The sequence below is a fragment of the Cnephaeus nilssonii genome, assembly GCF_951640355.1.
Source record: "Cnephaeus nilssonii genome assembly, chromosome: 7".
In the NCBI taxonomy this organism is placed as follows: Eukaryota; Metazoa; Chordata; class Mammalia; order Chiroptera; family Vespertilionidae; genus Cnephaeus; species Cnephaeus nilssonii.
The window spans coordinates 94,619,273-94,643,327 of NC_137078.1; the positions used below are offsets into that span (position 1 = coordinate 94,619,273).

At 62.1% G+C, this 24,055-nt stretch overlaps 3 protein-coding genes across 6 annotated transcripts in view; all 3 read right to left on the reverse strand.

Moving 5' to 3' along the window:
* Nucleotides 1–6,968: 6,968 nt before the first annotated feature.
* TMEM82 (transmembrane protein 82) lies at nucleotides 6,969–11,125 on the reverse strand. Its single transcript, XM_079777538.1, has 6 exons — nucleotides 10,855–11,125; nucleotides 10,657–10,729; nucleotides 10,284–10,458; nucleotides 9,425–9,842; nucleotides 7,817–8,004; nucleotides 6,969–7,330 (listed from the first exon to the last, which is right to left on the reverse strand). Exons 1-6 carry the CDS (start codon nucleotides 11,117–11,119, stop codon nucleotides 7,241–7,243), a joined length of 1,209 nt encoding a protein of 402 aa, XP_079633664.1. The 5' UTR covers nucleotides 11,120–11,125; the 3' UTR covers nucleotides 6,969–7,240.
* A 439-nt stretch (nucleotides 11,126–11,564) lies between these two features.
* SLC25A34 (solute carrier family 25 member 34) lies at nucleotides 11,565–16,884 on the reverse strand. Its single transcript, XM_079778446.1, has 5 exons — nucleotides 15,545–16,884; nucleotides 14,347–14,412; nucleotides 14,104–14,256; nucleotides 13,668–13,802; nucleotides 11,565–13,053 (listed from the first exon to the last, which is right to left on the reverse strand). Exons 1-5 carry the CDS (start codon nucleotides 15,962–15,964, stop codon nucleotides 12,892–12,894), a joined length of 936 nt encoding a protein of 311 aa, XP_079634572.1. The 5' UTR covers nucleotides 15,965–16,884; the 3' UTR covers nucleotides 11,565–12,891.
* A 393-nt stretch (nucleotides 16,885–17,277) lies between these two features.
* PLEKHM2 (pleckstrin homology and RUN domain containing M2) overlaps nucleotides 17,278–24,055 on the reverse strand; it is a 38,522-nt gene continuing 31,744 nt past the window's right edge. The window contains exons 11-21 of one of the 4 annotated variants that reach the window (XM_079777532.1): nucleotides 23,140–23,209; nucleotides 22,927–23,017; nucleotides 22,523–22,587; nucleotides 22,110–22,198; nucleotides 21,431–21,563; nucleotides 21,110–21,300; nucleotides 20,633–20,698; nucleotides 19,662–19,821; nucleotides 19,187–19,366; nucleotides 18,990–19,106; nucleotides 17,278–18,550 (exon numbers count right to left, since the gene is read on the reverse strand). In XM_079777532.1, coding sequence (XP_079633658.1) covers nucleotides 18,416–18,550; nucleotides 18,990–19,106; nucleotides 19,187–19,366; nucleotides 19,662–19,821; nucleotides 20,633–20,698; nucleotides 21,110–21,300; nucleotides 21,431–21,563; nucleotides 22,110–22,198; nucleotides 22,523–22,587; nucleotides 22,927–23,017; nucleotides 23,140–23,209 — 1,297 coding nt within the window. In that variant the 3' untranslated portion in view covers nucleotides 17,278–18,415. Of the gene's footprint in view, nucleotides 18,551–18,989; nucleotides 19,107–19,186; nucleotides 19,367–19,661; nucleotides 19,822–20,632; nucleotides 20,699–21,109; nucleotides 21,301–21,430; nucleotides 21,564–22,109; nucleotides 22,199–22,522; nucleotides 22,588–22,926; nucleotides 23,018–23,139; nucleotides 23,210–24,055 lie in introns of those variants that run through there. The other 3 variants (XM_079777531.1, XM_079777533.1, XR_013813804.1) reach the window with 3 other exon arrangements.

Sequence of the window (24,055 nt, forward strand, 5' to 3'; positions counted from 1 at the left end):
TCTTGACCTACGTTATGTTCCAGCTCCTGAGCCCTAAGGTGGACCAACCCCTCTGGCCACTTTCCCACGAGACGGAGAAACACGGCAAAAGATCTCGGAACGGTCCTCAAGACCCGAAGGGATGACTGATTACCCTGCCCTCCCTTCCCACCAACCAGCTCCCAGCACGCCCCCATACCCACAACCCACAGGGTCTTGTGATGTTGCCCCAAGTAGCCTGGAACCTACACACCATTGGGGAGTCCGGTTTTTAAAGCATAAGCTCCCGTCTCCGCCTTGGCCAATTCAATATTAACTATTTTTCTTTCTAGACTGCAAACGCCTGCCCGTGTGTCTCTCTGGGCCAGTGCGGGCAGGCAGGCCGACTCGGGGAGAAAACACGGGGTTCCGGTAACAGAGCCACTCTGCGATCCCAAAGCAGAAACAGCAGCTGCCGTGTGTGGGGCTCCCATCAGCCGGGGCCTGGCCTCCAGGCCTCCTTTCCGTTGGGTCCCCGGGAAAGCCCTGTGCGGCGGGACGGCTTTATTCATGCTTCACAGACGAGGAAACCGAGGCTCAGAGAGGCTCCGGGCTACACAAGGGGCAAGGGGCAGAGCTGGACTGAAACCCAGACCAGTAGCCCCGGGTGCACGGCTCTGCTGGTCCCAGGGCTGCGAGGCTGCCACCCTCCAGCCTGGGGAGCGGAGGCTTGGCGAGGCGGCCAGAGAGCTCTGGACGCGGAGGGAGAGTCAGACCTCACCAGCCTGAGCCCCGGCCGGCTCCTTCCTGGCTGAGCAACGATGCCTCCCGCTTTGGAGTAAGAGTCCCTGCCTGGCTGGTGTTTCCAATGGTTAGAGTCCTCAAGACCCTCGAGTGCCAGCCCGCACACCGTAGGCTCGTGGGTTTGCTTCCAGCCAAGGGCACATGCCTGGATTACAGGCTCGGTCCCTGGCCCTGGTCAGGGAGCATGTGGGAGGCAACCCATCGATGTCTCTCTCTCACATTGGTGCGTCTCTCTGTCTCTCCCCCTCCCTTCCAATCTAAAAACCAATGGAAAAATATCCTCCCGTGAGAATTAACCAAACAAACAAAGAAGAAAAGAGCTTCCCTCCGGGGCCCCTGGAGATGGGAATGACCGTGGGAGGAGGGTGAGAGCCAGGGGTGTTCAGACATTTTATGCTGTAGAACCCCCTTTCCAAGTGCTCTGGGGCCCAAAAGCTTTTATTTTTTATTTTTAAATATATTTTATTGATTTTTTACAGAGAGGAAGGGAGAGGGATAGAGAGCTAGAAACATCGATGAGAAAGAAACATCGACCAGCTGCCTCCTGCACACCCCCACCCGGGATGTGCCCGCAACCAAGGTACATGCCCTTGACTGGAATCGAACCTGGGACCTTTCAGTCCGCAGACCGACGCTCTATCCACTGAGCCAAACCGGTTTTGGCCCAAAAGCTTTTAAAACAGAAAACGCAGCTGCCCTCCTTCATCTCCATGATATCCCCTGCCCCCCGTGGGGGGACCCTAAGGCGCCAAAGGGTTGATGTGGGCCTTGTCCAAGGTCACACAGACTCTGGGACCCAGGCATCCTCACCCTGAGGAAAGGTCAAAGGGGAACGTGGGGGTCCAGCTGCCACCACTTACCTGCCACCCAGCACCCCTGGCCACCTGTCTCACCTCTGCTGCTGCTGCTCCCGGGCGGAGGAGGAGCGTCCTGGCCAAGGGTCCCCGCCCCACCCAGGTGTCAATGTCACCTCGGCAGGTGCCAAGCGTCCTGCAATGGAAACCCAGGAAGTGCGCTGAATGAGAACACACGCCCTTTGTCCGCGGCTCAGAGGCCCCGCTCCCCGCCTCCTCGCCTGCCAGCCTCCGACCGGCTTTCTTCCAAGCAGTTGATGAAGGGGCTCAATCTTCTATTAGGGCTCAGGCAGCTGAGACCCTGGGTGGCAGGGAAGGGTAGGAGAGAGATGCGTGGGCAAGACCCAAAGCAGGGGGGACCCTGGCTGCTGTCCAGTCTGCGGGGAGACTTAGGCTTAGCTCCCAGCTCTCTGGTGCTGGCTGTGACCTTGGCCAAGTCCCTGCCACTCCAAGGCTCCCTCTCGGTGCCTTCGCAGAACCGCCGGGCACAGGGGCCTCACCCATGGTGGGAGTCCCGCTCCGTGAAAGCAGCACTGGCTTTCTCCCATCACCCTCGCCTGGTCTCCGGAGCTCTCCGCGCACGTGATCCATGGATCCCAGGACAGGGACAGGATTCCCTGAGATCTCGGGGCCCAGAGGCTGGGGAAGGGAAGCATCTGTCCAGCTGCCCTTCCCCTGACAGGCTCCGCCGGGGCCGGGTCAGAGCAGACTGTCAGGCCCAGCCTGGCGCGGCCCGGGTGTGCAGCCGCAGGAAGCTGTACATCCAGGTCGGGTGGGGGTTACCCACTCGTTAGCAAACAGCCCCTCCCCCGGCCTCCCAGCCCTGGCTCTGCCCTGCCCCTCCCTTCATCCTCGACTCTGCTTGCTGGGAGTCAGGTCAGTTCAATACTTATTTCCTGAGCACCTACTGGGGCGGGGTGGGGGGTGGGGTGGGGGGGAGCTGTGCTAGGGGTGCATCAGTACAGAGAAGTGGGAGCACCACACACACATGCTGAAGCAGGGGCAGGGTGGGCAAGCACAGATATGAGTAACATCAGTACCTGTGAGTGACCAGCTCTGCCTTGTGCCAGCCTGGGCCCTTGGGCAAGTCACTTCTCTCTGAGCCTCAGTTTCCTCTTGCAACCTGGGGGTGGCAGTGCCTCCCTGTGGCTACATTGTAAGGATTTGCTAGGAGGAATGTGGATAGATGTGCCTGGTGTTTGTTCAGGGGTGAGTTCCTTTCCTTCTCCCGTCAGACAGGAAAGAGAGTTTTCAGGACATTATAGGGAGATGGAGAGATGTGCTGAAGGCAAGGAGGAGGCTTGGTCCTGCTAGAGAACCTAAGGGATGGCATGGTCTCTGCCAGCCAGCATCACGTTCCCGGCTTCTGATAACCGCATCCAATTTCTGTTTGGGGAACCTCACCCCCACTCTCAGTGCCTGGCTGGGACTATTGGGAAAGAAGCAGTATTTTTCCAGGCCGTCAGGATGCAAGCTTGACACCATTTTTTGTCAACACTGGGACCAATTTGGAGGACAGGAGAGCAAAGATGAGAGAAAAAGGAGAGATGAACAGATTTTATCACTGAAGCTGCTGGATTCAGCCGTGCCTGAAATCCTCCCGTGGATGTCTGGAGCCAGTGCATTCTCTTTTTCCTTGATTCCTCCCCCTGCCTCTCCCCAACCAGTTAAAAGTGTGTTTCTTTTGCTTACAGTGGAATCGTGATGAAGACGGGTGAGACTCTATGGGTCTGGATCACCTCCTTCTCCTGGCAAACTCTGCACCGTTATCACTGCCTCTGAGAAGCCCGCCCTGATGCCTCTAGGTGGGCTTAGAAGTCATCTCCATCCCATGGCTATGTCCCCAGGCTGTGGGGTTGTACTAACACGCTTTCCCCACAGAAGGGGGACAGGGCTTCATGTCTGATTACTCTCCAGCACCCAGCTCAGTGCTTGGCATATGGGAGGGGCTCAGTAATTCCTACAAAATGCACAAGTAGGTCTTAAGCAGCTGATAATGCAAATCACGTGAGAAGTCTGTAAAATGTAGTGAGCTGGGTTTTGGGGTCTGACCCACTTGAATTTGGATCTTGGCTCCCTCACTTATTAGCGCTGTGACCTTGAGCAAGTCACTAATCTCTCTGAACCTTGAGCTTTCTGCTGGGTAGAAAACAATAATCAACTCCTCACAACGTTGTTCTGAAGGCTGGGGCGGGGGGGGGGGGGGGCGGGGGGTAGATAATGCAAGAAAAATGCACAGTACGGGGTTGTCACTCCTCAAGGAGAGTTGCCTATTGACAGCTCTCTGCAAGTGAAATGCAAATGTGCTCCTCTTTCACTGCCTGGGTGGGACCTCCCCCACCCATGGGTTCCTGCCCCATCGCCTGAGCCAATGCCTCCTTCCCAGTCTCCTTACTCACATCAGAAAGGTGTGGTTGAGGCGGAGTTCCAGTCCCTTCTGGGGTGAGGGGCACTGGAGGCCACGGACAGGCTCTGGGTTAAGTGCCCTACCTCCACCATCTTGTTCAGTCCTCTCAACAAATGGGGAAACCTAGGTACAGAGAGTAACTTGCTCAAGGTCACGTCCATTAGTAAGCTTCATTCAAACCCAGGGCAAGTTTATAAGAAATGTTCAGAAACCCCGGGGGGCCTAACTCAGCCACAGTGATAGCCTCAGCGATAGATTTTGCTTGGCTGGCTCCCTCGCTCCATTCAGGCCTCCTCAATGAAGCCCTCTGTAGAAGGCAGCTTCTAGGGTGGCTCCCGGGGATCCCCACTTTCTGCCAAACCCTTGTATAACCCCCTCCTCTCAAGGGTGACTTGCTTCTAACCAATGGAACACAGCAACAACAGTGGGAGGCTGCTTTTAACACTGGGTTACAGAAAGACGGTGACTTTTGTCCTGCTGTTCTTCTCTCTCCCCCTCACTTGCTTGGTTGCTGGAGGGAAGCCAGCCATCAGGTTGTGAGCTGCCCGATAGAGAGGCTCATGTGGCAAGAACTGAGGGAGCCCCCTGCCCAACAGTCACAGGGGAAACCGAGGCCCAAGGCCCAGGAGCCCAGGAAAAAAGTGAATCCTGCCAACAACCATGGGAGTGAGGTTGGGATTGGATCCTTCCCCAATCGAGCCTTAGGATGACATCACAGCCTCCGCCAACATCTTGACCGTGGCCTGTGAGAGACCCTAAGCCAGAGGACCCAGTCAAGCTGCACCCAGGTTCCCAACACACACAAAAGTGAGACAATAAATGTCTGTTATTTTAAGCTGCTTGATTTTGGGGTCATTTGTTATGCAGCTGTAAATAACAAAATACCCTCCCTAGCCCTGTAGCCCCCATCACTCTATCCCCTTACCAGATGTTCAGTAATTACTTGTGAATGAATAAATAGAGAAAGGAATGCGGGACACCCTGAGGGACAATGCTATAGCTCAGAAAAGCCAGAAGTGTGTGTGTGTGTGTGTGTGTGTGTGTGTGTGTGTGTGTGAGGGGGCTCAGGAGGGAGATGGCTGGCTTGCCCCAATCCCAGCTGCCCCAGGGGTTACCATCACGCCCACGTAGCAGGGAGTGGGTGCTCTGGTCTCCCACCTCTTTAGGATGCTGGTCAGGGCCCAGGTCTGGGCTCTCCTAATCTCTGTGGGATCAAGTCCCCGAGTCATGCCCCTGCTCCAGGCCATCCCTTTTGCATCTCCGCTGCCCTGTGGACTTCAGCCCTATTTCTCTTTGTTTGGAATGTAGATTTGCTAAATGCCTCTCTTAGAGTGATCTAATGTTTATACCCTTGTTGGACTTTTCACAAAAATAATTGAGTAGATAAGAAAAGAATCCCATTCCAGCCCACGTGGCCCAGGTTTTGTTTGGAAAATGGTCCCTGTGCCCATAAAAAGGAAAGGACCGCGAGTCCAATCCCTCCCAGCCCGTCCCCACTGGGTGCTAGGCTATATGGGCCCAGAAGGTCAGGGAACCTTCCAGCAAAAACATCACAACAGTTGGAACCTGGTGCCCAGTCTGGGTCCAGCAAGGGGCTGGCCCTGTGCCCGCCTAACAGCCATTTCCTCCCGGACTGGGGCAAGTTTCCTGCCCAGAGGGAGCTGAGCGCCCTCCCAGGCCGAGGGGGGCTGGGTCCGATATTGGCGGTGGAGGGACCCATAGGCTTGTCCCCACCTCAGCTACTCTGGGGCCGGGAGGCCTCTCCTGGGGGCAGGACAAAGCAAGGGGTCAGAGGTGGGGCTCAAGCTGTGAGTTGGGTGGCCACTCCTGGAGGAGTCAGCTGGAACCCCCCATCCAGCCTGGGCCAGCCTGCCCTGTGTCCCAGGGGCGCCCCAAGGTGGAGAGTGAAAAATCCTACTTTGGTTGACCATGGCGGCCTTTGCTGAGAAGCCAGACCCGTCGGAGCCTGGAATCCTCCAAGAACCTTCTCCAGCCTTCAATCCCAGCTGCCCCGGAGCTGCCTCGCAACCCCTTGGAAGCCCTGCCTGCCCGTCTCCCTTGCCCCATGAGGCCCCTGCTGGGAAAGAGCCCCAGCTCGGTCCCCAGGGAACCAAGCGGCCCCGTGGGGCTGGGAGTCTGGGCCGGGAGAACAGGACTGTGATGGAGACTCTGGCTACCCCGGACAAAAGGTGGCCAGAACCACATGCCAGAACCTGCCAAGAAGGGACCTGCCATATTTTTCCTGCCCACCCGTCAGTGTTTCTGGCTCCAATGCTTCAACAAGAAGAGGGAAGCAGGAAGCAGGCAAAGCACTTGAGCTCTGGGGGTAGGCCCCCTGGATTCAGACCCTGGCTTTGCCACTAACTAGCTGTGTGCCCTTGAGGAAGTTATGTAACCTCTCTGGGCCTCAGTTTCTGAATCTGTAAAAAGGGATAACAGTGCCAACCTCTTGGGGCTGATGTCAGAATGGAATGAGGTTATTAAAAAAAGCACACAACCCATGGTGGTTGCTCTAATAGGCTCAGAGGGGGACAGCAGCATACCCAAGGGTACACAGCTGGCCAGCAGAGGAGTCGGTATTCAAGCTTTCTTCGGTACCCGCTGGAAAAGCAGGGGACACGAGGCTGAACGGAGCTGAGGCGGGAAGATCCTCATGGTCTCAGACAAGCCGGGTGCGGGGGGGGGGGGGCGGGGGGGGACGGACCCAGAGGCCTTTCCAGCATTGTGTTCCCTTCGGCTGTGCCTCAGCCTAGGATGGGACAGGACAGCACCGTCCACCCAACATGCACATGGGTGCTAGTGCATGTGTCCATCCGCTGCACCCACCACCTCCTCAGCCACCTCGATAGTCACTCCTGCACACATTCCAGGAGCCCGCCCCGGCCAGGAAGCTGTGTGGTGGGCGAAGCTTGCCCTGCTGCATGCTCATGACTCCGGCCACAGGGTGAGAAAAACATCTTTATTGTCTGAGGAGAGGAGGGGAGGGGTGGGGGAAGCCCCTGGGGCAGGTCTCAGGGCTGTGCCCACTGCCCATCTTGCATAAAGGACTAACCCAGTGGCCCCCGGGGGCCCCCTCCTAACCCCAAATCTCCCTTCCCTCTCAGGGGCTCCAGTTTGAGTTCCAGGTGGGGCCAACCCTGCCCCCCAGCCTCCAGGCACCGTGCTGCGTCAGGCCTCCAGTGAGCCTGGGTGGCCCGAGAGTCCTCGGTGGGGCAGGTCAGGAGGGGCCCGTCCCCTGGGTCTGGGCAGGTGCCGAGGGCTGGGGCTGGCTTGGAGCTGACACGGAAGGCCTCTGGGGTGGAAACTCCTGAGGGAAGGTGGGGAGGAAAGGATGGAGGATACCCCACCAATGCCCGTCCCCTCCCTCCTATTCAGGGCCTCTGGGGCATAGGTCAAAGGTTAATGCCAGGTGAGAGAGGGGATCCGAGCTCCTGCCCCCACCCCAAGAGAGGTTTCCCCAGCTCACCCAAAGATATTTTTTCCATTGATTTTTAGAGAGAATAGAAGGGAGGAGGGAGATAGAGAGAGAAAAAACATCCATGTGAGAGAGACACATCGATGGGTTGCCTCCAGCACGTGCCTTGACCGGGACAGGGGATCAAGCCTGCAACCGAGGTTCGTGCCCCTGACTGGAATCGAACCCAAGACCCTTCAGTTTACAGGCCAACACTCTAAACACTGAGCAAACCAGCGAGGGCCCAGCTCTTCTTAAACTTGGGTCTTTGGAGGCTCCAGGCTGTCTGGAGCAGGGCAGGGTGTCCCTGTGTAGGGGACGCAGGGGTGGGGTGCCCACCTGTATCTGGCAGAGGTCAAGCAGAGTGCGGACGCCCACCAGGCACCAGAGCTCGCCCAGCAGGGAGATGAGGACCCCCAGGAGGTCCAGCCAGCGGCCCACCGTCAGCAGCAGCACGAAGAGGCCGCCCATGCGCACCAGCACCGTCTGGACCTGGCTCTGCAGGCCAGGGTGCTGCCGCTGCTCCTCTGTGGGACACACCGCCTGTCACCGCACACCTGCCGCAACTGGCACCCCAAACAGGACCAGCTGGATCAGGGCTGCACCTCCCTGCCCCCCCTCCCAGTGCGAGCCGTCCCCTCCCTCCCCCTGCAGCCCCTCTCCCTTGCTGGCCCCACCCCCACTCTTGGAGCCCCCCAAGGCACCAGGCCCTCTGCCTCCCAGGCCTCACTGCTCGCCTGCGTCTCCTGCTGCTGTGCCCCTCCTGCGCTCAGGACAGAGCACCCAGCCTGCAGCCCGACTCCTCTCCTGCGTCTACGTCTCACCCCTTAGGAAGCCTGTCCACTGCCAAGCAGATCCCCACCCAAGTCGCCTCGCCACTCCACTGCCCACCCGGTCCCGGCCACCTTCGTCTCTCCAAGCAGCCTCCTCGCTGGGCTCCTGGCTTGTGTTCTTGACCCTACAATTCAAGTGTCTACTCAACCGCTCAGGACCTTCCAACGCATCAGGGAGAGGAAGCCCTTCCTCTGCTTGTAACCCGCCAGCACTCCCCACGGCGTTTGGCAGAAGCTGCACCCTCCTAGCCTTGTCTGTGAGGCCCTGGGGCAGGCGTCCTCAAACTACGGCCCGCGGGCCACAGGCGGGTGTTTTTGCCGTTTTGTTTTTTGACTTCAAAATAAGATATGTGCAGTGTGCATAGAAATTTGTTCATAGTTTTTTTTAAAACTATAGTCCGGCCCTCCAACGGTCTGAGGGACAGTGAACTGGCCCCCTGTTTAAAAAGTTTGAGGACCCCTGCCCTAGTGGATGTGACCGGTGCCGGCACCCAACCTCATCTCATCCCTGACTCGCTCCCCTTTACTCAAACCCGCAGACACCTGGGTTTCTTTGCTGTGCAGAGAGCATGCCAAGTTCATTCCCACCCCAGTGCCTTTGCACCTGCTGCTCTTGGCCTGACCGCCCTTCCTTTTCCGGCCACCCTCACTCTGTCCAGTCCATCCCCACTCTGCAGCCAGGAGCCTCTTCCTAGAGCCCAGATCTGACCAGAACCCGCCCCAAACCCTGCCCAGCCTGGCCCACGAGGACTCTTCATCAGGCCTCAGTGAACCTCGTCAGCCTCAGCCCCTCTTGGGGTGACAGCTACACTCAGCTTCTTCCAGCTGTTTGAGGCTGCCGTGCTCTCTCACCTCTGAGCCTTGGCGTACAAGGTCATGTCCCCCTCACCTCTCTCAGGGGCTCCTGCCTACCCTTCAAGGTCCAATTCCAGCACTATCTCCACAGAGCACGCTGCACCCCTCTCTGAGTTGCCCCACCACGTGGCCTCTGCCACAGGCTAGGCGCCCTGGGGTGGCAGGGGTGGGGGCTAGCTTGTCAGCCTCCGGGGACCTAGGACAGTGCTGGGCGGTCAGACAGCAGGATGGGGATGCCCAGGCCCCCTGCAGCCCTCACCTTGCATGTAGATGACCAGCAGGGTGTAGCAGATGGTGAGTGGCGTCCAGAAGCGCACAGCCTCCGAGGTGGTCAGGAAGTCCTGGTTGATGAGGGCCACGGCCGCCAGGTCGCCCACAGCAAAAGCCACGACCAGGGCGCGGCCCAGCAGGCAGGGCAGGTCACGCGCCCCGGCCAGCAGACCCAGGCAGACCCCGCAGTAGTGCTGGCTGCTGTGCAGCTCATAGAGGCGGCAGACGTGGCGGAGGAGGCGCTGGGCCTGCGTGCTCAGCAGCGCAGCCAGCCCGAGGCCCAGCAGCAGGTTCAGCGTGCGGTGAGGGGCGCCCTCCTGCAGGAAGCTCAGGCCGCAGGTCAGCCCACAGCCCAGCGAGTACTGGCCCAGCAGGTACAGCTGCAGCCTCTCGGCGCTCCCGGAGCCCTGGCGGGGAGGGGGCAGAGGGGGGCCGCGATGGGGGGTCCCCTCACCACCGGGACACCGAGGACTGGCAGGGTACAAATGCTTCAGTCTACGGGAGGCTGGGCCCCAAAGGAACCCCTCGGATCATTCCCCAAGAGGGAGCACTGCCTGGCGTCAAGCCCTAATGGATCATTTCTTCCGGCTTAATTCCCATCCTGGTTGTTACGTGGGACCCATGTGCTCGCTGAAGCGCGGTGGTGGCCCGGAGCCTTGGAGACCTGGGTTTAAAGCCTGACTCCCCTTCCTGTGGGTTACCCTCTCTGAGCCTTAGTTTCCCCACCTGTGACATGGGGCTCCCACAGACCTTCCCCCTGTGGTTGGGAGGATCATGGGATGATGCACTCAAACGATCTAGCATTCGGGCCAGCAGTGCGCACCCCCGCCCCGCCCACCAGGCCTCACCTTGCCCAGGGACAGCAGCGTGGAGACAGCCCTGAGGGAGAACTCCAGCACCACCAGGGAGGCCACCCGGGGCCCCACGAGGGTCAGGATGAGGGCCAGCCCGGGCAGGTGCGCCGTCTCCAGCAAGGCCCACCGGGCCTGCAGCCGCTCCTTCTCCAGCCGCCATTCCGGGTTGCTGTGGGGGCGGAGGGGGTGTAGGCAGAGTGGCAGAACCACCAGCCTGGGCCCTGGAGGGGGTCCCGGGTCCCCGGCCACACTCCCTGGCCGGACGGGTGGTCTCTTGCCCCCAGTCCTCCCTCAGAGACCAGAGTCACAGCTGGGGGCCCGGGGGCCTGAACGGGGCCGGGAGTGGGCCGGGCAGGTGGGCACTCACTTGGCACAGCCCACGAAGAAGTAAACCTTCAGGAGGCTGTTCAGGACGGAGACTCCGCAGGCCCCGATGAGGCCTGAGGGGAGGGAGGGAGAGTGGGCGTGCTCGTAGGGTTACAGGAGGGCAGCCTAGGGCTGGGAGACCTATGGGTGGGGTGCCCGGAGGGAGCAGACTCTGGAGGGGGCGGGAGGAGGCGCTCACCTTTCAGGACAGAGTCGAGGAGGAGGCCGGAGCCCCACTCGAGGGAGGAGAGGCCCGGGAGCCAGGAGGGGAGGGCCGGCAGGGAGAACATGGCAGCCGGATCCAGCCCAGCCTCGGGCCAGGTCTGCCCCGGAGAGGCTGACGTCACAGGGCAAAGGTGCCGGTGGAGGCGAGGGAGGTGGGAGGGGTCAAAGGCCCAGGGCTGGGGGGCAGGGAGGGGAGCGGGAGGGTTAAGGGGCGATGGGACCACCAGGAGAAGGGGCATCTTTGGGGTTGGCCTCTGTCCCTGCTCCAGTCTGGTGCCCGCTGTCCTCACTCTCCCTTAGGGCTTCCACACAGTGGCTTCCTGAAGCCCAGGCCTCTCTGTCCTGTCATCCGTGGTCCCAGCCTTCGGTCTGGGCTCTGTCCTCTCAGCCCAGAATCTGGAAGGGGGCATCTATTCCCCTACATTCCTGAGGTCAGGCCCTACTCTCAGCCCCAAGTCTGGAGGGGGGCGTATATCCGCCCCCAGGCCTGAGGTTGGGATCCAGCTCTGGGCCCCACCCCTCAGCCACTGGCAGCTGCCTTGACGATCCTCTCTGTGTCCACGAGGTGGCAGGCTTCCCCCGGGCCAGACGGGGTGGGGCTGGACTGCCCAAGGCTTTTGGATCCTCCTTTCCCAGACTGAAGTAGCCAAGGAAAGGGGTTCAGGGGTGGGGGAGACTGAGGCTGCCGGCAGAGGAGACTCATTGACGTAAAGAAAATAGAAAACTTTATTGGTTTGGAGTGTTGGGAGGCGTGCCCCCGGGAGCAGCTTTTCCAAGACGCGGGTGTTGGCAGGGAAGGCAGTTCAGGCTGCTGGGCCTGGGCCAGGCCTCCCCTTTCAGGGGCCTGGTGTCCACTCCGTAGCACAGAGGTCAGCGCGCCTTAGGGACACGCACGCGGGGAGTGTGGCTGCAGCTTGAGGGAAGCGCCGGAGGAGGATGCCTGGCTCTGCTACTCCACTTGGGCCAGCCACTCCCCCAGCCTGGCCTCAGTCTCCTCGTCGAACCACGGGCAACCTGAGGGCTCCCTTCCAGGGTCGCCATGAGGATCTGTGCAAATGCCCGCAGTGCTGGGCACTGGGAGGGCCTCAGGAGAGCCATAGGTGATGTGGCAGGCTGAATTGTGTCCCCCTGCACCCCAATTCATTATAATGAAGTCCTACCCCCCGCCCCAGGACCTCAGAGTGTGGCTGTAGTTGGAGAAGGGTCTTTACAGAGGTGATTACGTTGACATGCAGTCACTAGGGTGGCCCTAGTCCCATATGACTGGTCCTGTAAGATGAGATTGGGGCACAGCCATGCACAGAAGGAAGGACACACAGAAGTCAGCCATCTCAAGCCAAGGAGAGAGGCCTGAGAAGAAACCAACCCTGCTGACCCCTGGATCTTGGACTTCTGGCTTCCAGGACTGGGAGAAATAGCCGCCTGGTTTGTCCCGGCAGCCCTGGCCGACTGCCACGGGAGATGACACGCCTCCGGGCACCCAGGGTCTCCTCCTGTGTGCAGTGATCCCTTGGGGACACTCCCCCCCGCGTCCTGGTCCTTGCCAAGGGTACAATTCTGGGTTGGGCAGGGTGGCTCCAGTCCTGGCTCTGCCATCTCAGCACTGTGTGGCTTTGATCAAAGCTCTCCACCCTTCTGAGCCTCGGCTTGCTCCTTGGTGAGAGGTCTGTCACCTCCCCCTGTTGTTTCAGGTTGAAGCAGCTGATGCAGGTACGTGACCCAGCTCCTGGTTGCGCTCGCTCGGGGCAGTCATGGTAACGGTGAGGACGGCCCTGGGACAAGGTCCCCCAAGCAGAGAAGGAAGGGAAGAGGACTTTCTGGAGAGCAGAGGTGGTGATTCGCAGCAGGCTGGTGGGTCCCGGGGCTGGGTTGACCAGCTGTCCACTCTCCCCAGACCTGGGGCAGAGCCTGGGCCTGTGGCTGGTGAGAGATGGCCATTCCCAGCTGGAGCGGGGTGACGGGCTGTGTCAGGATGTGGGGTGAGGGACGCCCTAGGTGCCTGGGCCCCGCCCTATCGGGCCAGTTTCCGGAGCTCATCCCAGAAGAGCATGCTGAGGATGGTGTGGGGGCCCAGGCGCAGGTAGGCGGGGCCCAGACCCTTGTAGAGCGCCAGGGGTCCCTCCTGCCGCCAGATCTTCACCAGGCAGTCAGCCAGGCCCCGGTACAGCCGGCCCTGGGGACAGACACAGGGTGGGTGTCACCACAGGGGCCGTGGGGCCCTGGTTGGCACACCAGAGTATGTCTGTGTGTGAGGGCTTCTGTGGCACCTCAGAAAAGGCACCCCCCCGCCCCCCGCAAGCTAGGGAAATTACACAATGAAGGACCTTTAGGTGGCAACATTTTAAAAGGAGTTTCTTCCTTCAGGCAGCCCCAGCCCCAGCCCCAGCCAGGGGCTCAGTTTGGCTAGTGGCACACAGGTGGTTTTCGTCCCTAACTCAGCCTGTGGAGGGCACCTGTGTGTTGGGCACAGCTGTGCCAGCGTACACGATGGCGGGCACCTGTCTGTGAGGCCGGGGGTCGGGCCTGGATTCAATGCAGGGTCCTCCACATGCCAGCTGGGTGACCTCAGGCAAGTCACTTGATATCTCTGAGCCTCAGTTTCCTCATCAGGAAAATGAAGGTGGGTGTGAGGATGGAACAAAATCCAGATGTGACTGCTTAGCACGTGCCTGGGTCATAGGTGCTGCGCACACAAGCTGAATGAATGCATTTGCATGTATGTCACATGTCTGTGTGTCTCAGCTGTGTGTGTGTGTGTGTGTCCTCGCCACCTGGTCCCCTGCTCACCCTGCCAGCTCCATCCACGGGCTGGTTGTACAGCCGAGTGCTGACCACATCGAAGGGGGTCATGACTGCCACCACCGCTACACTGCTGATCATGCCTCCGGCCAGGGCCACCAGCCAGCTGTCCTCCGGGAGCCACTGTGGGGATGGCACAGGCTGCCGACACCTGCCGCTGCGCCCACCAGCCTCCCTCCACCTGGGGGACGGGAGAGGACAGGGCCCCTCCAGCCATTCCCCACCCACATCTCCCCCACAAGGTCCCTCACACCTTCAGGGCTCACTGCTGGCCCCCCATTCCTGCCTGTCTGTCACCGCCTGCTGGGGTTCCCTGTGTGAGAGTCCAGCTGGAGAGGCTGAGGTGTGACTCGGGCCCGGCAGGAGGGAGAAAGGAGGCAGGTGGCCTCCTCGCTCCTGGGTGTCTGAGTCCCTGGCCTCTCACCTGTCGCTCCTGCACCCAGGCCTTGGCAGAGGCGAAGGTGGCCAGCTGGGCAGCTGAGCCAACCATGACTCGGGGCACAGCCCCGCCCACACCCCGCCACAGACCTGCCAGGCCCTGCTGCCGCCAGATGGTCTCCATGGCGCCCAGGACGCTCTGTGGGGAGAGGGCACAGGGTCACTGGGCAGCCCCTGCCCGCCCAGGAGCCCACCCAGCCCAGGGAGCTCTGGGGAGTGACAGTCCCACCTGGTGGTGGTGCTGGTGCCCCACGGCCATCTCGGCCACCGTCTGGGCCTGCAGCTGCGTTTTGACCTGTGAGAGCAGAGGTGATGGAGGGCTCAGGGCCCGGCCTTGGGAGCCTGGCTGAGCTGTGTGGGTGGAGGGCACCCTTTCCCGGTCGCCCGGGGCAGAGTGCAGGCCCGGCAGCGATGTTCCAGGGAGCAGGCCCACCGGGCACCTGGACCTCCAGGAGCCCACGCCTGCAGCTTAGGGGCGTGTGAAACAGGGTTGGGGGAAGTCTCCCGAGTTGGCCTGGGTCTGCACCACCTGCTGTGTCTGCTTACCTCTGGAAAGCTGTTCTGAGGGCGGGGGGGGGGGGGGGGGGCGGGGGGCAGGACAGTGGTGCCGCATCCAGCCTAGTGCCGGCCCTGGCTCCAGGAAGCTTCATTCTTTTTAAATTCTTTTTATAGAGAGAGTACTTATTCATTCTTTATTTTTAAATTTTTTTATTGATTTTTAGAGAGAGAGAAAGGGAGAGGGAGAGATAGAAACTTGGATGAGAGAGAAACATCATCGATCAGCTGCTTCCTTCCCACCCCTGACTGGGGATGGAGCCCACAACCTGGACACGTGCCCTGTCCAGGAATAGAACAGGTGACCTCTTAGTTCCTTCTGATGCTCAACCACTGAGCTATACCAGACGGGCATGGAAGCTTTATTCTTTTTTATTTTTTAATACGTTTTTATTGACTTTTTTAAGAGAGAGAGAGGGAGGGAGAGGGATAGAGAGATGAGAGAAACATCGAAAGGCTGCCTTCCGCACGTCCCCCACTGGGGGTCAAGCCTGCAACCTGGGCGTGTGCCCTGACTGGGAATCGAACCAAGGACCTCTTGGTTCATGGATGGATGCTCGACCACTAAGCCACACTGACCGGGCTGGAAGCTTTATTCTTGACTTTACAAGCCACGTAAGTGCACACCTCCTGCTTACCTCCAGCACACCTGCTACCCTCCGCCCCCGCCCTGGCTCAGGACCTGCTGGTGGGGGACTCCAGGGGACAGAGGATGAGGCAAGGTCCTGGGGCAGATTTCAGTCCTGGGAAGGGATGTTCCAGGGAGCAGCCCCACCCAGCCTGCCCCACCCACGGAGGGCAGCCCGGGAAGCTTCAGAGCCCTGGCGGGAGTTGGGTCCCGGGATGGTGGAGGATGGAGACGAGGCACTCACCAGGTAAGCAGGGCTCCCCACGAAGGCTCCCAGTGCCCCAGCCACCGCACCTGCGACCACGGTGCCACCTGGCTGCTGGGTGAGGCCAGCCTGGCAGGCCAGGCTGTAGCAATAGAAGCGGACGCTGTTCATGAGGCCCTGGTAGAGCAGGCTGGCGGCCAGCCCCTTCTGCAGGCCACTCAGCCCATCTGCTCGGGCCACGGCGGCTATGGAGGCCACAAAGCCCCGGTAGGGCTGAGGGTAGGTGCCCGGGGCCTGCAGCTCCCCCTGCAGCTGCAGCCGAGTCTTCACCACCTCCAGGGGGTTGGTGAAGATGCAGGCCAGGCAACAGGCCGAGGCGCCCAGCACCAGGTCCACAGCCGGGGCCACCGCTCCCGTGTCCTCTGTGCCAGCAGCCGGCTCTGCCCGGGTCAGGGGCATGGCACAGACCCTGGGGTGGTGGCGCTTAGGCTGCCTGTACCCCTGGAGGGTCACAGGGCTATGGATCGAGGGGCCCTGGGACCATGTCTGGAGGGCAGGGACCGGTGGGACAGGCCTGCAGCTGCCAGGCGGTTGCTGATCTATCCAGGGAGTCCACCTGCTCCGCTCAGTGCCTGGGCTGTGGGCGCCTAGGACACACCCCTGCTGGGTTCTGACCAATCCCAGCTGCCTTTGTTCTCCACACCTCCTGGCTTGGGGCGGCCCTAAACACTGGGATCTGGGGCAAAGGTCACCTGGATCAGAAAGAGATTGGGGGCGGGGAGAAGGTGCCAATCAGCTGAGACTCCTTCTCCTGCCCCTTGTCCTCCAGCCCTCCCTGTGGTCCCTGGGGCAAAGGGCTGGTGCTGCTGCCCCACCGTTGGCTTAGCCAGTCCAGCTGCAGCTCAGAGCCCTGGGCATGGGGAACTGCCCCGGGGGCTCCTGGCCACAGTCTGCCTGGGCAACTCCGCAACAGCCCCACTCGTACCCCTGCCGCTGTGAGGTCCCCTTTCCCGGCCCCAGCCTTCCAGTCTGGGTCCCACTGTCAGTGGGCGCAGAGGAGGGGACTGACCGGACTCCCAGCTGTGCTAGAACGTGACCTGGGCAAATCACTTCCCCTCTGAGCTTCAGCTCTCCGTTTGTAAAAGGGGGGCATCCATGCCCACGCAGGGCTTCTCTGGAGGATCAGCGATGTGTGAAAAGCACCCAACAAAGGTGGTCCACATTGCCCCTGCCGGGGGTCCCTGCTGGGTAGGAGACCTCAAGGAGTGACCAGTGGCTTTGGCCGCTTACCTGGTAGGGACTTGTCCCTCAGCCCCCCCTCCTCCCCGTGGAGCCCCTCCTGGGTTGTGGCTTCTGGAGGAGCCCCTGCAGGAAATGGCTTTGTGCCTGGTGAGAAGGGACCCCCCCCCTCCCCCGCCGCCCCGGCCCTGCTGCCAGGCGCCAGGCTGCTCACCTTGACCTCTGCCCTCAGAGCAGCTCTCCTGCCAGGGCCACCCTGCATCACCCTGGGCGCTGATGTCAGTGTCAAAACCGGAGGCAGAGCCGCCCTGCCTGGAACCCCGCCTCAGTGGCCGCCACACCCACCCCCTCCCTCCCGGTGTGTGCGAGGCCCTGCAGGTGGCAGTGGTGAATGGCTCCCAGCCTGGTAGGCTTGGCATCCTCTAGCCAGCCCCTGGGGCAGCAGCTCGACAAGAGGCCTCGGGAACAGCGTGAACTCTCCCGGGTTTACCCGGAGTGGCTGGCATCTACCCCCGTGGCTGGGAGGCCAGGGGGCAGGCGTGCCTTTCTGGTGGTGGAGACCTGCCTAGGACTGGGGCCACCCCACCCCTGGCCCCTGCAGGAAACAGGAGAGAGGGCAAAGGTCAGGCCGTGAAACTCCCAGGCCTGGGCTCCTCCAGACTCCAGTGCCCAGGGCCCCAGGGGTCTGGTTCCGTGTTGGCACCGGCGGCTGATGGAACATTGTGGAATGAAGAACGAAGGGTCGAGGGGCCTGAGAAGAGGGATCGGAGGTCCCCCACCTCCAGCCTGGTCAAAAAGGCCAGTGACAAGTCTTGGCAATATAACATATCTATTTTATTTTAAAAAACAAAGCCCAGACCCGACTCCTTCCCCGAGAGGGCCCTTGACAAGCTCTCGGGCAGGGCCTGGCTCTAGCCAAGCAGGGCAGTCAGGAGGCTCCAACGCGCACGCCAGGCTGGTGGGCTCTGCCCCTCTCCACGCCCGCCTCCCTCCCCTCTGCTCCCGGTGCAAGGACTCAGCCCGATTCCTGGGTCCACGGCACTGCCAGGTTCAGGGAGAGGCAAGGGCAGGGGCCCGCGGACATGCAGGGCCTCCTGCAGCCAGGGAGGGCCAGTCCGCCCGGCCCCGCCCTGGAAGGCAGGTAGCTGTGCGCGTGGGACGGGTTAGTGAGGAGATGACATGCACTAAGAACTCAGTGTTCCGCTTCCCTGCACAGCCAGGAATACGTTCAAAAATGAACAGGATGGCCAGACCCTCGGGCCCCCAGGGCGGCCTGAGCCTCTGCCCGGGCCGGAGAGGAAGAGGGGACCCTCCCCTCCCCATCCTTCTCTCCCTCAGGGTCGGTATTATTCCCATCGCCACCCTAAGAGATGGCGTGGGCCTGGGAGGAGGCTGTGCAACTACAGAGCCCATAGGGCTCAGACCTCTGCCCCTGGCATTTCCAGTGCCACCTGCTGGGCAGGGTGCCCAGGGTGTTTGCACCCACTCCGGATCACAGGGAGGGACAGACCCTGTCTCAGGCCCCGCCCGCTGGTTCTGCCGCCCGGGGCGGAAGCGGGCTGTGGAACGGGTGGAGGCCTGGCCCCGAGCAGCGCGCTGCCACCGTGGTGACGGTGAATGTGCCCCGTGCGCCTCCCTGAACTGCCCCCCAGGACACCGGCCAGCTCCGCCTCAGCACCAGGGGTCCCGGGAGGCTCTGCCGCGGCAGAGGCTGTCGCTGCGCTGCCACGCGCTGTGGATGAGGCTCAGGGCGTCCTCGAACTTCTTGTTGGAGGCTTCCTGGATGGCCTTGTGGGGGAGTTCCACCTGTGCCGGGCGGCAGGGAGCATGAGGCCACGGAGCCCCCGCACCAGGGTAGCCTCGTCCGCCCAGCTAAATTGTGCCCTTCGAGGAGGGGCTGAAGCTGAGACCAGGTGACGGCCCCGAGCCTCCATCCGGGGGAGGCCCGGCTCTGGGGTGGGTGCCCACCTGGCAGGCCCTGTGCTCTAGCTGGCTGCGCACCTGCGTGTCCTGCTTACCTGGAACAGCTCGGCCTCAGCCCACCGTCAGCACTCAGTTCGTGCTATTTCATTGGAACCAAGGAGGCCAGGGATGGCGCTAAGTCCCAGACTCCCTGGGAGGCAGGGTTGCCTCTGGTCCTAAAGTTCGTGTCTGTCCCAGGCCCCCCACCCCTGCCTCGGTCTGTGCCACGCAGGGCTCCTCTCTGGGGAACGGCTCGCTCCGCAGGGCCCGGGCAGCTGGGTACCTGGTAGATGGTCCTCCACCCAGAGTTCAGTGCAGACAGGAATCGGTCCAGTTCAGATGTGCAGCTCAGGTAGATGACCCAGGGTGGGAGGGGCTGCTGGCCGTCCCGGGAGAACTCCTGGGGAGAGCGGGGCCCCGGTCAGCAGACACAGGGCTCCTTCTGCAGGGCCTGCCTCCAGCACCCCCCACGGGACTCACCAAGACACAGTACTCCCTGCCCGGTTCCGTGGAGACGGCGCTGATGTCGGCCAGCGCGGCTGTGCCCAGAGAGCGGAAGAAGCTGGTCTGGCAATCCTCGTGGCACGTGAAAAGGCGGTCATCGGTGATCACCAGGCAGCAGGGGATGCAGGGGCTGGGAGGTACCCCCTGGGGGATGACCTGAAGGGCGTTGACAGAGGGGCAGGAAGCAAGCTGGAGCTCCTGCTGCTGGTCTCCCCATCCAGGGGCCCAGCCAGCCCTTAGCCCCGCCTCCAGAAGGCAGGCAGGCTCCGCCCACTCAGGGCTATAGGTGGGGGTGGGGGGACCATGAGAGTACCAGGGCCTGCTCCTGGGCTGTCCCTGGAGGAACCTGTCTTGGTCCCCACGGGTTGCTCCATGACTGGTGTGGGTTCAGGGAAGGGACACAGAGCGGGGTCGGGAGGCCAGGTGAACGGTGGAGGCAGGAGCAGCTCACCCCTTTGGACACGGCCTGGCAGAGGTGTTGCATCCAGTCGGCCATCTCAGCCTCGCTCTCGGCGCTCAGCTCCAGGCAGGGCCGGTCGGCAAGGATGACCTGGAAGGCGTGGGGCCGATCCGTGGTGTTGGACCTCCGACAGCCACCGCACTGCTCCCCCCTGGGCCAGAGGAGGAGGGGTGAAACGGGAGCGAGGAGGCAGGGCTGGCTCGGGGTGGGAGCCCCTGGGTGTGGCTCAAGCCTGTGGGTACAGGGCCTGCCCAGTCCCAGGGCGGAGGACACCGGGAGAAGTCCAGACCCCTTGGCTCTCAGGAGAGGCTTAAAGCTGCTGGGCAGCCCCACTCCATCCTGTGTAACACCTTTTACGTCCAGAATCACCAAGATCCTTCTAGAACCTAAACATGGCCACATGCGGGGTGAGAATCAGCTCTTAGCTCTGGCCTTCAGGATCAGTGCACATCCTCATGTTCGCTGTTAGGGGTGACGCTTCCTCCAAGTCTGTGTGGATCCATCTTCCCCCTCAGGGCAGGCGCTTCCCAGGGAAGGGACTGCCCCCTGTCGGGCTGGGGGAGTGCCCCCTGTCGGGCTGGGGGAGTGCCCCCTATCGGGCTGGGGGACTGCCCCCTGTCGGGCTGGGGGAGTGCCCCCTATCGGGCTGGGGGACTGCCCCCTGTCGGGCTGGGGGAGTGCCCCCTATCAGGCCAGACCCTTTCCAGGCAAGAAGCTCTTGCTTCCCCGAGAGGAGCGTTCCCTTCTCCCCGCCCTGGGTCCCGGCGGTCCTCAGAGCTCCGTAGGACCCAGGGCACAGGGTCGGGGCTGCTGGATGCAGTGGGGTGAGGGGCAGGCGAGAGGGAGAGCCAGGAGCCGTCTCAGGGAGAACAGGAGTGCGGGTCCCAAGCTCAGCCAGAGCCTTGACCTTCAGGCCGCGATGCCAGACCCCACCTCCCAAGGCCCGTCGCCAGGACACTCACCCCATGTTCACCGAGAGCAGGGGGATGACATCGGTGCGGTCGGGGTACTGGTAGAGGATCCCGTTGCTGCAGGGACACACGTGGCAGGGCTGAGGCCTGTCCCAGCGCGGGACCAGGAGAAGCCCAGATCCCGGGGACTCCCACAGGCTGGAGCCCTGCCCCAGAGGCTGGGGGGGGGTGAGGGGGGGCTGTCTTCTGTGGCGGGGAGGGTGAAGAAAGGACGGCAGAGGGACAGCCACCTGGGAGCTCGGGGCAGCCCTGCCCAGGCCTCTGCCCGCAGCATTCCAGGCGGGCTTCTTTGGGGTGGCCGGTGGGAGCCCTGGGGCCCCCAAGGAGGCTGGCTTTACAGAGAAGCTCTACTGTCCTGGGCATGTCTCCTCCTAAGCCCTGTGGGGAGTGAGTTTCCCCCTCGGTTCCCTTCAGCGACTTGCTGCAAAGAGCTCACGGCCTGTCAACCCACAACCTCGGGGCTCCCACCTGAGCACCACGAAGCACGTCTTCCAGAGCTCCTTGCCCAGGTAGGAGGTGCCCGCCTTGTAGTGCAGCATGCCTTCTTTGGTGATGGCGCCCTCGGGGGGTGAGCAGTGGCAGGGGATGGGGCCCAGGGACTCGTCAGTGGGGTCCTCCCAGTGCACGAGCCCATAGAAGCGCACTGTCACAGCGGCTGCCTGGGGCGGGGGGCGGGGGGCGGTAGACAGAGTGGTGAGGTCCCGGCCAGCACCAGGGGCCCCACTGAGAGCAAGGACACGCCCCGGGCCCAGGCCCTCCGCCCCTGCCCCCGCCTCCCCAGCTTCTTACCTCACACTTAGATTCCTGGGCCACGAACTTGGCCAGTGCCAGCTTCTCCATGGTGGCATCGGTCAGGATGCTGGGGTACGGGGGTTCCCGACAGCCTTTGATCATGGCCGACTTCAAAGAAGCCAAGAAGAACCTGCCCAGGGAGTGGGGTTTGCCGTCAGAGGCACGTGCCCCCCCGCCCCCCGCCAGGCTGGCTCACAGACACTTGGGGGAGGGACCTGGCTGGAACCAGAGCTCAGGGCAGCGGGCGGGCAGTGACGGGACAGCAGGCCAGTCACCCAGTGGCGACTCAGAAAAGGCCCACCCACTCCCAACGGCCTCGGGGCCTCGGGTTCTGACAGCGGGGGACTGGCAAGGGGCCGCAGCAGGACTCGAACACCAGTGCCACCCGGTTACACGCAGGCTCCGTGTGCAAGTCTGGGGGCACGCCGGGGTCCAGCAGCCAGGCTGTGCTTTCTTCCTGCGGAAACTCATGCCACCCCTTCCTCTCGGTAGTCGCCCGGGTTGACCACGAATCAACCAGTCGCCATGTCTGTCTATTTCCTTGCCTCTCTGACCAGACCGCAGGGTCCAGAGGGAATAAACCTCTGTCCCCACTTCTTCCTATGCCAATTCCCACCCTCCACCCGAGGGCGGGAGGCCGATCCTCCAGCTCAGCAGAAGGCGGGGTGTCACTCACTCAGCCAGAGCCGCGTCGGCCGTGTCCAGCAGAAACTGCTTCCTGCGGTTGGTGCACACCAGCCTCACCGCCTGCTGGTCCAGGCCCACCTGCCAGAGACCACACCTCCATGCACACGGGCCTGGCCGCTGCCAGGAGAGGCAGCCACAGCCAGACCGAGGGCCAGCCTGGGGGGCGGGCAGGAGGCGCACCCTGGGGTCGCCACGAGGTAACGCTCAGAGGCCTGGGACCCTGGCCCGAGTGAGGGAGGGGTGGACGGAGAGGCACCCCCAAGCTCGGCTCCTATCCCCAGCACCAGGGACAGAAGCTGCTCTGAGAGGAGCTGGCGCCCAACCCCGGGCTGAGGCAGGGGCTGCTCTGCTCTGCGTGTGGCTGGGCCTACGGCAAACAGCAGCTGCGGAGCCTGGACTCACCGACACGTAGTCAAGCTCATTGTACGAAACGGCCTCTTCCACCAGGTATGGCTTCTCTGTGGCCCCTGAGAGAGGAAATGCCAATGCTTGTTGCCCACATGGCCTCTCTTCCCTCCCCTGCCCATCTTCTAAGCCCTGGCCCCTCTCTCCAGGAGACCCGCCTGGGCCCCGGGATCTGAAATGATGGAGGACGACATGGGTGCGGATGGAGAGGAGGCCCGGGCTCATGTCTTGGGGCTGCTGGGCCTGCTGGCAACACCTTCCGTGAAGTGTATTTTCATCACCACACGCCAGGCAGCTGAGGGACACCAGGGGTGTAGGGGGCTTGGGGAAGGGGGGCGGCATGCCAGGCAGCTGAGGAACACCGGGAGTGTGGGGGGCTTGGGGAAGGGGGGGGCGGGCACCTTTCCGGAGCAGGTAGACATAACAGTCTGTGAGCAGCACGTACAGCAGCTGCAGGGTGCCCTCCATGTGCCCAGTGCTCATCCGGATCATCTGCGGGTGAAGCAGAAACCGCTCAGGCACCGTGGCTCCTGCCCGCCAGCCCCGGGCAGCACACTTCCCCTTCTGACTGCTCGCTGGCCCACCCGCCCTGCCCGGGGGGTGCTGGGACTTACTTTGAAGAGCTGCTCTTCGTTTTCTCGAAACACGTGGATCATCAGCAGGAGTAAGTGATTGTTGTCTACTCTGTGAGAGGGACAGTGTGGGGAGGGCGCGGTGTCAGGCTGGGGCAGGGGCAGGAGAGGTGAAACAGGCAGAGAGGAGATACACATACAGAGAGGTGGTACAGGCACCCAGAGGCGGTGCGGGCACCCAAAGGGCATACAGGGACCCAGAGGTGGTACAGGCACTCAGAGGGCATAGAGGCACCCAGATGTGGTGAGGGCAGAGGGCGTGCAGGCACCCAGAGGTGGTGTAGGTACCAAGAGGGCATATAGGCACCCAGAGGACATACAGGCACCCAGAGGGCATACAGGCACCCAGAGGGGGTAGAGGCACCCAGAGGGCATAGAGGCACCCAGAGGGGGTACAGGCACCCAGAGGGCGTATAGGCACCCAGAGGGGGTAGAGGCACCCAGAGGGCATAGAGGCACCCAGAGGGCATAGAGGCACCCAGAGGGCATACAGGCACCCAGAGGGAGTAGAGGCACCCAGAGGGGGTACAGGCACCCAGAGGGCGTATAGGCACCCAGAGGGGGTAGAGGCACCCAGAGGGCATACAGGCACTCAGAGGGCGTAGAGGCACCCAGAGGGCATACAGGCACCCAGAGGGCGTACAGGCACCCAGAGGGCATACAGGCACCCAGAGGGGGTAGAGGCACCCAGAGGGCGTAGAGGCACCCAGGGGGCATACAGGCACCCAGAGGGCATACAGGCACCCAGAGGGCGTACAGGCACCCAGAGGGCATACAGGCACCCAGAGGGCATACAGGCACCCAGAGGGCGTACAGGCACCCAGAGGGCATACAGGCACCCAGAGGGGGTAGAGGCACCCAGAGGGCGTACAGGCACCCAGGGGGCATACAGGCACCC